Raw genomic sequence first — 13,964 nt, 5'->3', positions numbered from 1 at the left:
TGGTAGTACATGGTCCTCCCATACCTGTAGTCTAAAAGGGTTGAGTCAAGCGAACATTATCGGTTGTGTCAGCCAATTGGGAATAAGAACAGATGACGGCCTGAGCAAAATAAAATGGGCATGTCCACTGTAAGCCACTAATCAGACATCCCGTGACCCTTTCATTTAGCTTGCATCATACCAAGGGTATTAGCGGTGAACAATGGTAATGCCACTTTTCAGTTTCTGTTCCTGTTTGCTGACAATCCATAGCTTTTGCTGCACTGAGATTTAGAGAGTTTAGTTCACATCACGGGACGGTTTGATCATTTTCGTATATAGAGTAAAAAACCTGGTTAATTCAGATTTTACGAAATGAAGAACAATGTCTGAATTAACCGAATGTTGAATTATCTAGGGTATCAGAAAAACAAACAAGTGCTTGATACATCAAGAGGCTTTTATTTACTGAATAAATCCGTGAAACCTGCTTCTATTTTGCACAAAAGCAGTGCAGAAGCAGCAGTTCTGGTCATCTTATGACTGATCAGCGCTCGCAGCAGTGAAGGCCTCGCAACGTCCTTTGCAGAGCGGCTGCGGCATACTTCGTCATCTGAGACACGCTTTTTTACTACCTCACGTAAATCCCGATTATTTTTTTCGCTAGTGAGCTGGTCACCAACAGATCATACATCCATCGCAATGTAGCCAATGCTCTTCACCCTCAACAGCTTTGCATCAAGTTAAAACGAAACTGTTTGCCGCAACCACTACGGACGAAACCACAACCAGTATCGATACGATCATAGACGGCAACCTTGCAGTTCTGAAGGCATGCAGCCGGTGCATGCACGAAGTCAAAACAAAACTACCGCTTGCTGAAACAACTGCACCCGAGCTCCGAGAGTTGTCCGAATTAAAGGGACCCTGAAACGATTTTGGCGATTTTCTACAAATGTACTGAGTCGTTAGAGTAGGTTCTTCTGATCATTAATTGATGCATCTAAGTGCTCTGCGTAAAGCGTGTAATTTATTATGAGGTTTTAAAAATACACATCGCTGCCGATCGCAGCGCACTGCTCGGCGGAATTTTAAGCCGCCCCTACCCATATGATGCAAATAACCCATATTACGTCACATGGGCGAGCTATCTGATTGGCTGACCAGGGCGCGTGGTCGATAATTTTTCCAACTTTATGGTGAACAAATGATGCTCGTAATAGTTGGAATGTTAGTTACTTTGTTTTTGTAAAAAGAAAATAACACGAAGAGAATACACAAGAATAGTTTTTTAGTACACTTCAGCACTTCCGGCACACAGCAAGTATCGTCTGCTTGTGCTACAACGTATTCCATTTTGACGAGAGCTCCGCGGTCAGAGTCGGTCTCAGTCTTTTCGCGAGCACTATGATTCGACTTTGTTGCCTTGTGGACTGCAAACTTAGCGACCTGCAAACCGCGAGTCCAGTATTAGGGCAAACGCAAGCTCAAGGGGACAGGGTCTGGCCGCTTGACTGTGCCGGGATGAGCCACGAGATGAGCAGAAGGGCAAATGTGACCGGTCTGCACGGTGCAGCCACCTGGTGGCACAGAGCCCAACCATACACAGTAGCAGCAACGAAGTGTATTCTTTGCTGCTGGTGTGTATTTTTCGCAGGAGTGTAATCATCAACACGTTGATTTATAAATGTTTAAAATGCTTTACACTTGGTTAGAGCAATATTAGCGCTTTGTTTGACTGGTTAAGCGCTGCGCCAGCAAGTGTCCGGACCGTGCAGACCGATCAGGCTGCTCACGTACGTCTACGCTAAAGTTCCTTCATCAGCTTGAGCTTATGCCTCCAGTCATTTGCCGAAATGACCAGCTTGCCTGTTTTTAGCGGAGTACCAGACACGTTCGGCGCTACGACAGAATGCTCGCAACGCACACTGGTTCGATAGCTCTCGGTCAACGGCCAAGCGGCTAGCGGAGAGGTCTCGCGCGGGAGGGGGCGTGCTCCTAAACAACCGGAAGTGAGCGATGTGACGTCGCATCGTGACGCTGAACCAGTGAAGGCGGAGCTTAGCGCCGCTCGCTCGACGAGCGAGTTGAGGAGGAAAAGCATAGCTAGGGAGGAGGGTAACTTCTAATCGCTTGCAGCTCCATTAATACGTAACGCTTCACTTAAATTGTGGTGCGAATTTTCTACTTAAACTGTACCCTACGCACCTACAAAATTTGTCCGAACCGTTTCAGGGGCCCTTTAATTGATGTGCGGCTGAATACATTCGAATGAATGAATTTGATTGCATTAAATAATGCATACACCTGCCGGGACAAAGGACGAGTCCGAATTATCAGATTTTACAATCAACGAGGGTCAAATCAACAAGGTTTTACTGTAGTTTCATTTTTGCACAATGCAACGTCTGGAGCTCTGCTTCAATGGAACAGTGAGCATTCTGTCAATCTGCGGTACACAATGTGAAAATATTTCTTGATCAGTGTGCCACCTGTTTCAACACATCCCTTTTCATTGGCTTGCCAATCAAAGTATCCCAAAAGTTAAACACAGCCCCTGGTCCTTGGCTATATTTCAGAAGACAGAAAATCCTGTTTTTATGCCGGCAGTAAGACATTCAACTACACTTTGGCAATATACCTTTTGACCAAAGCCAAGGTATATTGTCAAAGGTAGAGCTCTCTAATATGTCACAATACAAGTGGTACTCTGAGCTAGCAGAACAAAAGCATTGGCATACCTTTATGACATTTTCCAAGATCTTCCTACATGTAACCTTGAGGTCGCTCCTGTCAATATCTCGGGCACAAGTCAACACACGATATCTGCTTAAGAACTCCTGATAGCCCCATCTGGAGGAGAAAAAGAATACATGGGATCAAGTGCTCCTGATGACACTGCCAAAAGCCATGACACTATAGGAAATCCCTATGGGAATCCTCAAAATGACCTTGCCCGTCTTGCATTCCTTCTGGCACAACAAACCTCTGCTCGCACCAAGGCTGACTAACTTGCAAACCCATAACTGTAATCTGTCAATCCAGTTTAACTCAATCTTTATCTTTGGTATCACTTCAATGCTTCCTTTTACATTCTTTTCTGCATCGCTAAATGTTATGTTAACATAAAAGGTTCAAAAGCCTGTACAGAGAAGCTCAACATTCTGTAGTAGTTTGCACTGCGAAAAGCTGAAGCAGCATTGCCCACCTTGATGGGTAGCCAGCTGCACTGATCCGGACTGTTTCCAATACACCACATGCTCTGAGCTGCTGGACTGCCCGTTTGGTGTCAAACGTGAATGCTGCTTTCTGGTCATTCGGTTTGATGCAACGGACATAGTGGGGTGTCGTGGCATTCAAGGTGCTCATAAGCAAGCCAAGAGAGTCACGAAACTGTAAAGAGGGAGACAGAACCGACTAGTTATGCAGTTTAACCTCAATATAATGAAATTGTCGATATAATGAAGCATTTAACTTTTCATAAGCTCTTGTCCAGAGAACACCATGTATTTAGAACCTCTTTATAACGAAGTATGCTAATGTACTATCTTCACATCGTACTACCGATGTAAAGATCTCGTTGACACGGCATGAAACTATCTTTTGACATGTCTATCAAATTTAATGAAATTAATTTTTTTCTCATTCAAATTTTCTTTTTTCGGTTGACCGATAATTAGGAAAATTTTGTGGCCCCTTCTGTGTATGTAAAATTGATCGGCGGCTCTTACTTATTTGCATAAAAGGTCGAATTTTAGTACAAAAATAATTTCAATGTAACGAATGAAACTGATGATTTTACCAACTTGAATATGTCAAGGTTTAATAGTAGCAGCAAAATAACAGATTGCACTTAAGTCACATGCAGCAACGCTGCCACTTTCATTTGTGTACGCTGTAATAGGAAATTGTTCCATTCGAGTGTTGGCTTTTCAACAAATTCTTCTACTGGGAACATCATCTATCTGCGACACAGCTTGAACAATGTACTTTCATTTTAGGTGCATTTCTCAATTTTAAGCTCATTGGGGAGTTTTGAAGGGAAGGAAAAAGACTGACGGAAGGCACCATTAAAATTTGCTTCCAGTATGTGGCAGATGCCCCAAATCAAACTGATGCAAAATATGCACTTCAGCTGCAAAACATTTTTAATGACAGAAGTAGTGAGGACTCGGCAGATTGTTTCCAGCCACCTGATTGTGAGCTCAGACTGCTATGCTTACTTTACCAATGCCTCTAATGATAGCTTATTTTTGATGCTTAACCCTCAGAAAAAGCAAGAGGAAGAAGCACAGTAGGGTGTTTCTTGTACTACTACATTATCAGCAGATTTACAGGATGATGGTAGAGAGTGTACAAACTGCCCAGTATGACAGATGATGATACCAAGAGTAAACCTTCGATGTTCTTGCGAAAAGCATATTGTGTGTTGGCGAAGTATTAAAAACATTTATTGACGAGGGGTTGACTGTATCAAAGCAACAACAGAGTGTTATGGCAGATGCTACAGCAGATGCCTCCAATTGTGGCCAGCTGGGGTTCTGTAATGTGGACCAAAACCTCGGCACCCACAAGCATTTTTGCATTTCACCACCTTGGAATGTGGCTATAACATCCATTGATGAAATCGAATCAATTTTTAGGGTTTAATGTATCGAAGAAACACTGGGGCTATAAGAGATGCCTGTAGTGGCTCCACATTGATTTCGACAACTTGAGGTTCTTTAACGTGCACCTAAACCTAAGCACTGGAGCATCTTTTTGAGTCCGCCCTTTTCGGAATGCAGCCGCTGCAGCTGGGAGATGGACCTGCAACTTTTGTGCTCAGCAGCAGAGCACCACAGCCAATGTGCCAGGTGTCCAGTAGTCACACTCACAACCTTGTTCTCAGCCGCACAATTGGAAGTAGTTTTTAAATGTGGACTATCAAATGCCTCTCTACTCCTCAGTTCAGCAGCTTGAAACCGAGATGTTAGGTCTACCCTCTTGTCTATGATGACTGCAATGCCAGAGTGCAAAGATTTTTTTTTTTTTTTGCAAAGCCCCTGATCCACAACTATTTTCTTCTTTAACATTCCATTCAGTGTACACAATAAAACAGTCAGACAATAACTTTGGCAGAATCACATTAGCACTTCGTTAGGATCACAATGCCTTGCCTTCCATATGTGCCTGTTATGGCACACGTATTCTAAGTAGCGTAATATCTTTTTAAAATTCAGAGTGAACAGCATACTCATCATGTAACATGCTAACAAGCTGTGCACTGGTGAGCACAGAAACAAGGGCAACTTGGCACAAGCAGAATGCTGCTAATGACCTGTTGTCTGCATTAATCGATCAGTCTTTCTGAACTCATTTGCGCACTGTGTTTACTGTGTAGTTACCTGGGAGCCCACTGTTTTCTTGTGCTGCTTCTTTGAAGACGACACCGGTTGTGCAGATGCAACTTTTACTGTGGGTTTCAGCCTCTTGTTTGATGATGGCTCATCTTCAAACAACTCTGCGACCAGTTCATACTGCACCAAATATTCACACATAAGTGCATGTCAAACAAACACACATGCACGCCTATGCATATGCGCTTACATGAAGTTCTTTAGACTATTTCCCTGTTGCTCTCAGATATTATATCTACGGTAAAGACAGACACCTTCGATTTGAAAAGAATTAACAGTGTATCAAAGAGTTGCGCCATTCTCCAATACAGCCAGGCAGCAATGCAAGGCAATGATTTTCCAGAAATTCAACAGACACCTACTTTCACAACATGGAAGGAAATGCAATGAAACTGTCTTCCTTCTTTTTGTGTTTTCAGCATAACTGTCCAGTGAACTCCAGAAAAGTATAAACCAACTAAATCAGCTGAGAACCATCATGCAAAGCAATGATGTTTTATTTATGTATTTTATATACTATTGAATTCAATGATGGGTGTTCTAACATGGTGCTGCAAGAAACATAGAATACAGCACGTCATTCTTAGCAGTTCAACATTCATAACAAAAGATAAGGTTGAAAAATACATAGACAATACAATGGAACGAAGCTTTCACATATATAACATCCCCCTGAAATGAAACATAGGTAATGAGCCAAGCTTTTGTGTGCACAAAAGCATCAGTTTCAAGAGCATAAGCACTACATGTTACATTTGAATTTGCATAACAAGGATAAAGATGCAAATCATGTGCACTGAAGGAAGCAGAAATGTGAGAACTACGGACATATATGTATACTAACAATCCAATGATCTACCATGAGCGTACAGAAGATTGTAGAGAGCGATGGCAGCTAAGAAAGAAACATTTGGCATTTTTGCCTCAAGGGCAGGCATTGACAGTGATAGCAAGTATTAGTCGTGCTTGAATTCCTTGGACAGTGTCCTAACTATACATGGGTGCAACATGCTGTCACGATGCAGCCTGCAAGGCAACTGCAGCTGGGCAGAAGGAGCAGCACCCCAACAGTTACCAGGCACCTTACAATGCTGGCAAGGTGAACACCACCAGTGGTGTTGAAGGCGTCACACCTCGATTGTGCATAAGATGAAACCAACAGGAAACCGTTGGTGTTAGTCGGCGCCTATTGACATATAATGCAGTCCACACACATTACAATGAACCTAAGCACAACAGAGTTTCAGATATAATGGACCATACTTCAACCTTAGTTTGCTCTACCTATTTTATTAATGCAACGAAGTTTGCTTTCAATGGACCGCGCTACAACAGATTATTGGCAACAGTGGATTAAATTGGCGGCAATATTTGTCAAAACTGGGCACATAACATGGACTTTTGCCATGCCAACATGCCAACAACTGACTTGCGAAGGTCAGTAAAGAGCCATGCCTTGAAAGTGATCTGCGATGGACAAAGTGCGCACCCGCGCTGGCGCCGTGTCTTGAAAGCTATCTGTGATGTGGACAAAGTGCGCCCAATGCCAGTAGCTTTGTATGCGCTGGGATTTCAACGTTTAGTTCACGCTGAAGCGAAAGACAGCACGAAGGTCAATCTGCTCGCTGCTGCTACCGCGCTTCCTCACTCCAACTTTTTGACCATAACTATCCACGGTCATCGAGCGAGATGTGTTCATGTTTACCTGCACTTGCGTGACACAGCGCTTGTTTAGTTAGTAAGCGAATGTTTACAACATTATAGAGCTGATAAAGCTACTATCCTTACTTCACATAGCTGTCTACTAATTTGATATCGCAATCGATGCTTTGCCTCTCTGGTGAAACTGCAACTTTATTTGTTTGTTTATTACTCAAGACATTCGTCACTCACTCTTTGCAGTAACATTGTTACACACCGCAACCAAAGTTTCAGAGGTGGGGCATGTCGGATATTACGGTCTTCCGATAAAACAGACGTTTTTTGGCGGATAATCAGGGTCCAATGTAACAAGAATCGACTACATAACATTAGCTTTACGTTTACTGCTCAGACAAACTGCATACAGATTAGCATAAATGCTAGCACACGTTAGCGTGAATGCACACAATGTTCATGCCAGCAGTGGAAGGCAGAATGCTGCCTTGCCTCTCCACCGTAGCGAATGAGCGTAACATTGATGGTGCATCTACTCGCATCATCATTTTTGCAGCCAAACACACTGCATGTCTCTAAAAATACTCTAACCTATCACACACGAGTCTGCAGGCATCAGCAGCAACAGAGCACAACAATGGTGATGGCGTCTTGAGTATCCCTACAATTGCTACCGTGAAAATCCACAGGGTCTCTTATGTTATCCTTAAGATGACTTGAAAGCAAGATCCCAACTGCCCATACATTAATGAGAGCAGCATTCCGGGCAAGTTGGTAGTCCATTGCTTAAAAGATATTGCGCGACATAAAAAACGACACGGACGTGAAAGAAGACGACACACCAAGCGCAAGGTGTGTTGTCTTCTTTCACGTCCGTGTCGTTTTTTATGTCGCGCAATATCTTTTAAGCCCATACATTAAAGGCAGGCACATGACATACACATCCCCGTTAATTTGCTAAGTCAGCCCTCTGAATTCGCTTACTCATCCTCTTATTTTTGCTTAGTCATCCCTCGTAATTTGCTTATTCTTCCTCTTAATTGACTTGGTCAACCCCCTTAATCTTAATTCACTTAGTCTACTTCATTTAGTCATGCCTCTTAATCTGCTGAGTTGGCATCTTTTCTCAGTCATCCTCTTAATTCAATAAGTCTAACTCGCTTGAGTCATCCCCATCCATGTTAATTCGCTTTGTCATTCATCTTTATCATCTATCTTTCTTGATTACTGGTATGAGCCACTGATGATAGTTTCTGTACCTTTCCTGTGTGATGGAAGCATTCTCGCTCAAGGACTTTGAAGGTCGACTGAATGCTGAGACATAAGCACCCCCCCCCCCCCATTTCACCTTAATAAATGGTGCAAGGACTGGCAGATGGATATTAATCTAAAAAATTCCGTTCTATTATCTATATCCAGAAAAAAACATACATCAGCCTTCCAGTACACTTCTTGCATCTGTTTATGAGCATAAGTACCTTGGTGTGACACTAACATCCGACTTCAGGTGGGATTCTCACGTTAACAATATCACATCAACCGCAATGAGTCAGCTATTCTTCATTAACAGACGCCTTAAACTAGCACCATCTGAAACAAAGTTACTCGCATGTAAAACACTTATAAGACCGGTTCTAGAGTACACCAACACCGTTTGGTTCCTGTTTACTAATAAGCTGATTAAAAATCTTGAAGGGGTGCAGCGAAAAGTGCCAAGATACATATATAATAAACATTCCATCACAGACTCACCAACAGCATTGCTGAAATGGGCAGAACTGCTAGCCATGGATAACAGAGCCAAGCTTGCTAGACTAAAAATCGTGTATCAGTTAATACATAATCAACTTAAACTGCCTATTAAGAAATACATATCAATGTTCTCGAATAGATTAACTCGTCATAAACACACACACATATAAAGCGAATTTTCATTCTGCACTGATATATTCAAATACTCATTTTTTCCAAGGGCGATACGCGAATGGAATAATCTTAACACAGGTATCACTGACAGCTCATCCTTAGATACCATTGGTACCCTGATTGCGGATCAACTATACGTATTGCAGCAATAATTCTCATTATTTACGTAGCTCCTTGTTGCCTTGTTATTTTAACGGTGTTTGTGCTTGTATATAATTACGGGCTGATGCAATATATTTCTTTTCTTGTTGGCATTATTGTACCCTTGATTGTTGCGTGACTTATTACCTCAATACTGACCCTGTAAATGGTTTCTGCAACTGTAATTATTGTTGTCATATCCTCTTTGTTCCAGTTATTCCCTTGTATAATCACATAATCAAATTGTTATATGCCAAAATTCTTTATTGTATAAGATTTAGTATGTAACACCTTATACCATGTTCCTATGTATCACATACAGCCCTTCCTGTTACAAAGGGATTCACAGTATCAATAAATTAATGAATGAATGAAATGAATTAATCATCTTACTTGACTAGCTTTGAGGATGTTGATATGTTCCTCCAGTACAGTATCCCTGTTCTTCTCGAGGAAACCATACGACTCGTAAGTGACGTCATCCGCAAAATGGTGGATGATGAAGGCAGTGTTGGAAAGGCGGGGTTTCTCAAAATGCTTCCACTGCTTACACTTCTCAAAGAGCTTGCCACACCATGACTTGTCGCTTCCCTTGGGCACCTAAAGGGCAATGCCAGCAGCACAATAGAGAAGCCTATCATTAAGTCAAAGACACATTTGCAGGTTTAAATAGCACAGTTTAGTATAAATGAATCAAAACCATCTGAATTATGGCAGGCTGTGGAAACATGTTTAGGCTAAAAATGAGTTGTAATAAAGGAAGCAATACCAGCCATAGTGCTGTCAGAAGCAGGCAAGCTATTCATAGCAGAACACGGTCAAGCACGCACAAACAAGAACAGAGGGATGTGTAGACAACACAAGCGCTTACTTCCAACCCGTGTTGTTTACACCTCCCTCTGCCCTTATTTGTGCACGCTTGACTGTTCTGCTATGCAAAACTAACTCACCCAAAACTTGGTGCTCTTAAGCTGTGTATAGCCATATACGGTATGCCCGACTTGCCAATGACATTTCAATCTCCCAAAGCAACATTTGTACTATAAGGGATGCCCTAGTTCAGGGCTCCCAAATAATTGTTACCACCTGGGATACTTTAGCATGCAGCTGAATGTAAACACGCAGGATTTCTTGCACTCTACCAGCACTGGATTGTGGTGGCGGCCACCAAGAATTCAACGTAGAACCATGTGCTCAGTACCAGAATCTATCCTTCTAGGAACTACTACAATATTTTGCGCCACAGCTCAACAGAATAACATTATGCTTAAAGCAACGCCCAAATTTTTTTTCTTGATTAGAGACATTTTCTTTTTTTCATTAGCAATCCATACACCTTTTATATTTCCGTACTTTAATAATAGGATTAATAGGCTGTTATAGCATTTTACCACCCACTCCAAAGCGTATGGCACATTTCAAGTCAACTCCTAAAATATGAACACACACACAGCAGCAAGATCATGCAAGCACATGTGTGACAGAAAGAAAGCCTACACTCACCCGACATTCTTCATCCAGCAGATCCAAGACACCCAGTTTACTTTCAATGAGATCAATACAGGGCTGGTTGTCGTAGAAGTCAATGAACTTCCACTCTATCTGCTCCCTTACATACTCCTCCTGTTCTAGTTTGAATACATGCTGTAATGAGAGGCAATGTGTTGCACATGAATAACTTGCATAAAATGGCAAGTGGCAAGGTAAAGGCACTCTAATTGAATAGTTAGGAGCAAGTGAGCTGCACCAAATAAGTTTTCCTAAATTAAACTGCTATAATGAGAAAGGCCAAGCTTTTATTTGCATATGCTGATAACACTGCACACCAGTCAATTGCTGCCATGCATGTATTACTATAAGAACGTAACTGTAACTGGCTCTCACACAAGTACACGCTTTTCAAGTTCCAGCTAAACAAATTTCAGATTGTTCCTTTTTCTATATATTTGTGTTTATTGAGCTTGAAAAAACATATCGACATGAGGTGCATTAGAAACAAACATGCTATAGGTCTTGTGAAAACATCCGAAAATAACATGATTCCAATGGAATGGTGCAATAAAATTTCAACCATGGAAGTGTCTATTGTATCTGGTATTTCCCCTATATATTACCCAGGACGACTTCATGCTGAAAGAATCAGCTCTTTGCATCTGTGCATTGGTATTCAAGGACTAAAGAGGTTAAACAATGTTCTCTGAAAAGCTCATTTGCTAGGACATACCATATTAAACTGCTGCTGGAGCTTCTCATTTGCATAGTTTATGCAAAACTGCTCAAAGCTGTTTGTCTCAAATGTTTCAAATCTGGAACAAACAAACATACGCAACATTAAATCTATGACATTCCTCAACAGGTATGCTGCATATCTGAAGCAGCCTATCCAGACTTCATAAATGTAAAGAAGCAAAGATACAAGGCTACCTTTCCCATACAGTTCGAATAGCTCGTTGACCTACACACATATATTCACAAGAATGTACTGTCGGAATAGTTGGTTCATTAACACTAGCTTGAAGTGCATAAAAACACGACAGTGAGAGGTACACATGTAGATACAGCAGTGTACATGTGCGTCTCTCTCACTGTCCTGTTTTCATGCAGTGCAAGTTAGTGAACATATATTGAAAAGCTAGACAACAGAAGACCTCGGTTGTCCGAGCTTTATGGGGATTGTATCTGTCTTCGTTCCAAGTTGAGCTGTGAACCTAAGTGCTATTAGTACCGCAAGTGAAATGGGTGTGTGGATTTCACGAATAAAGTGAATTTTCAGGCTGTGTTTTAGTGCACAGCGCACCTCTAAATACCAAGCTGTATGCTCAGGCATCATAGTAATTCAGCTATTTTTGCAAGCTATACATTCCTAAAGCTCTCCTAGCTGATAGTATAGTGCCATCCACTTACAAAATACGTTGAAAATAAAAAGGAATGATTGTTCCTTGGCTGATTTTGTACATTTCTGAAATATGATGCTGCAGGAAAACCTTCACTGTAATGGTTTGTTGTTACAATCAGTAATGTTTTAAGTGAACTCCACAGTATGCTTGTCATATACACTTCCTTTAGCCAAGATGCCAGAAGTCTACCATTTTTTTAGAAAGCAAGTTTATCTACCGAAACACAAGAAAACTTCAGTAAGTTGCTGCAACAGAACAGTGAGGGATCTCACCCATATATATCCAGGACACCAATGAAGCGGTTCACTTTGTCCTTGAAAGAGAGCGCCTTATTGATCCTAGAGACAATCCAGTCAAAGAGGCGTGCATATATGTGCTTGGCAAGTGCATCTCGGGCAAACATGGCCTGGTCGGCAGTCATCGGCTTCGTAATCACCTCCCGCATGCTCTCAATTCGTCGGTTGCAAAGCCAAACAGAGATCTGTTCTTGGTCTATACCTAGCAATTCACACATTGTCACAAGGTGAGGGTTTTGGGGCTGAAAACAAGAAAGAAATAAGCTGTAACACACAACTTGCATGCACTAAGTGGTCTCATTTTTATCTATAGTAGTAATTGATTGGTTTAACTTCTCTAAAGCTGGACTTGCATGACAGATATGATTGCAAATGAATTAGTCCCGTGACATAAGACGCACACATCACAGCTCACTCCCTCATCACAACCTCACAGCTGGCATTCACAGGACATGCAGATATGCAGCTAACAGTGTAAAGCATGCCTTTTTATTGTGCACATTTCGTTTCAGCAAGCGACTTAGCTATGGTGATGGTGATGGCTCTTGCGGCTATTTCTTTTGTATCAGGTCGCTGCTGCTTGGTGCAGCGGAGCCCCCCCCCCCCCCCAAAATTTGGTCTCCAGCATAATTAAGATTGTTTTAAGTGCACTGACAAAGAGGACAAGCGAGTGGATCCACACAAGCGCTAACTTCAACAAATGCTTTGTTCGAAACAGGTGCCCATATTTATAGGCATACAAATCCTGCTCATGTGGAGGCAAAAGTGCTGCACACATGCTAAATTGTGTTCAGAAAATACAGTTATTTTCTTGACAAAGCAATTGAAGGCATGCTCACACACGTGTCACTTAGGCTTACATTTTTGCTGCTTCAATAATCAGCCTAGCGATATTATCTCTGTCTCGACACAACAAAGCTATATTGAAACAACAGCTAATAACCACATGTGCTACAATGCAGACCTAGCCAGCCGTCATGTCCTTTCTTCACGTTGTTGCTGTGTTCTTTTAATTTGTCCTTTAGACAGCGTCCCATCTCACCTACGTAGAACTTAAGGCATGAAAACAATTTCTGACAGACAACACATTCTCTGCAATTTACAAAGCGATTTCTATGGTGCTTGCTGCAGCACATGCCTCGGTCAGTAGCAAAAGTGTGAGCATGCCTTCGTTTGCTTTGTCAAGAAAAGAACTGTCTTTTCTGAACGCAATTTCGTGCTTGCACAGCACTTTCAATTTCACATAAGTGTGATTTGCATGCCTATGAATATGGGCACCTGCTTCTAACAAAGCATTTGTTGAAGTTAGCAACTGTGTGTGTCTACTCACATTATCCTCGCCATCAATGTACTTAAACAATCTCAAGTATGCCTTAACAACAAGACTGTGTCGATGCTTGTCTCCAGCATGCTTCAGGGTGAGGCAGTACAGCGGCCGTGGCCTCCGAGATGGCACTGGCGCACGTGCCCGTAGAGTAGGTCCTTCTGATCATTAATTGACGCATCTAAGTTCTCCGCATAAAGCGTGTAATTTATTATAAGCTTTTAAAAATGCCCATCGCTGCCGATCGCAGCACACTGCTTAGAGAAATTTTGTGCCGCCCCTACCCATATGACGAAAATCACCCATATGACGTCAGTAGGGCGAGCTATCCGATTGGCTGACCAGG

At 42.0% G+C, this 13,964-nt stretch overlaps 1 protein-coding gene across 3 annotated transcripts in view; it reads right to left on the bottom strand.

Annotated features, from left to right (window-relative positions):
- didum (dilute class unconventional myosin) overlaps positions 1-13,964 on the bottom strand; it is a 70,157-nt gene that overhangs the window by 42,385 nt on the left and 13,808 nt on the right. For all 3 annotated transcript variants that reach the window (XM_070537264.1, XM_070537265.1, XM_070537266.1), the window contains 7 exons: positions 12,271-12,536; positions 11,326-11,407; positions 10,605-10,745; positions 9,495-9,701; positions 5,367-5,498; positions 3,188-3,372; positions 2,721-2,832 (listed from right to left, as the gene is read on the bottom strand). In XM_070537264.1, coding sequence (XP_070393365.1) covers positions 2,721-2,832; positions 3,188-3,372; positions 5,367-5,498; positions 9,495-9,701; positions 10,605-10,745; positions 11,326-11,407; positions 12,271-12,536 — 1,125 coding nt within the window. The remainder of the gene's footprint in view (positions 1-2,720; positions 2,833-3,187; positions 3,373-5,366; positions 5,499-9,494; positions 9,702-10,604; positions 10,746-11,325; positions 11,408-12,270; positions 12,537-13,964) is intronic.

Source organism: Dermacentor albipictus, chromosome 4 (genome assembly GCF_038994185.2).
Source record: "Dermacentor albipictus isolate Rhodes 1998 colony chromosome 4, USDA_Dalb.pri_finalv2, whole genome shotgun sequence".
Classification (NCBI taxonomy): domain Eukaryota; kingdom Metazoa; phylum Arthropoda; class Arachnida; order Ixodida; family Ixodidae; genus Dermacentor; species Dermacentor albipictus.
The sequence above is the reverse complement of the archived record's forward strand: the minus strand, read 5'-3'. Positions and strand labels throughout refer to the sequence as shown.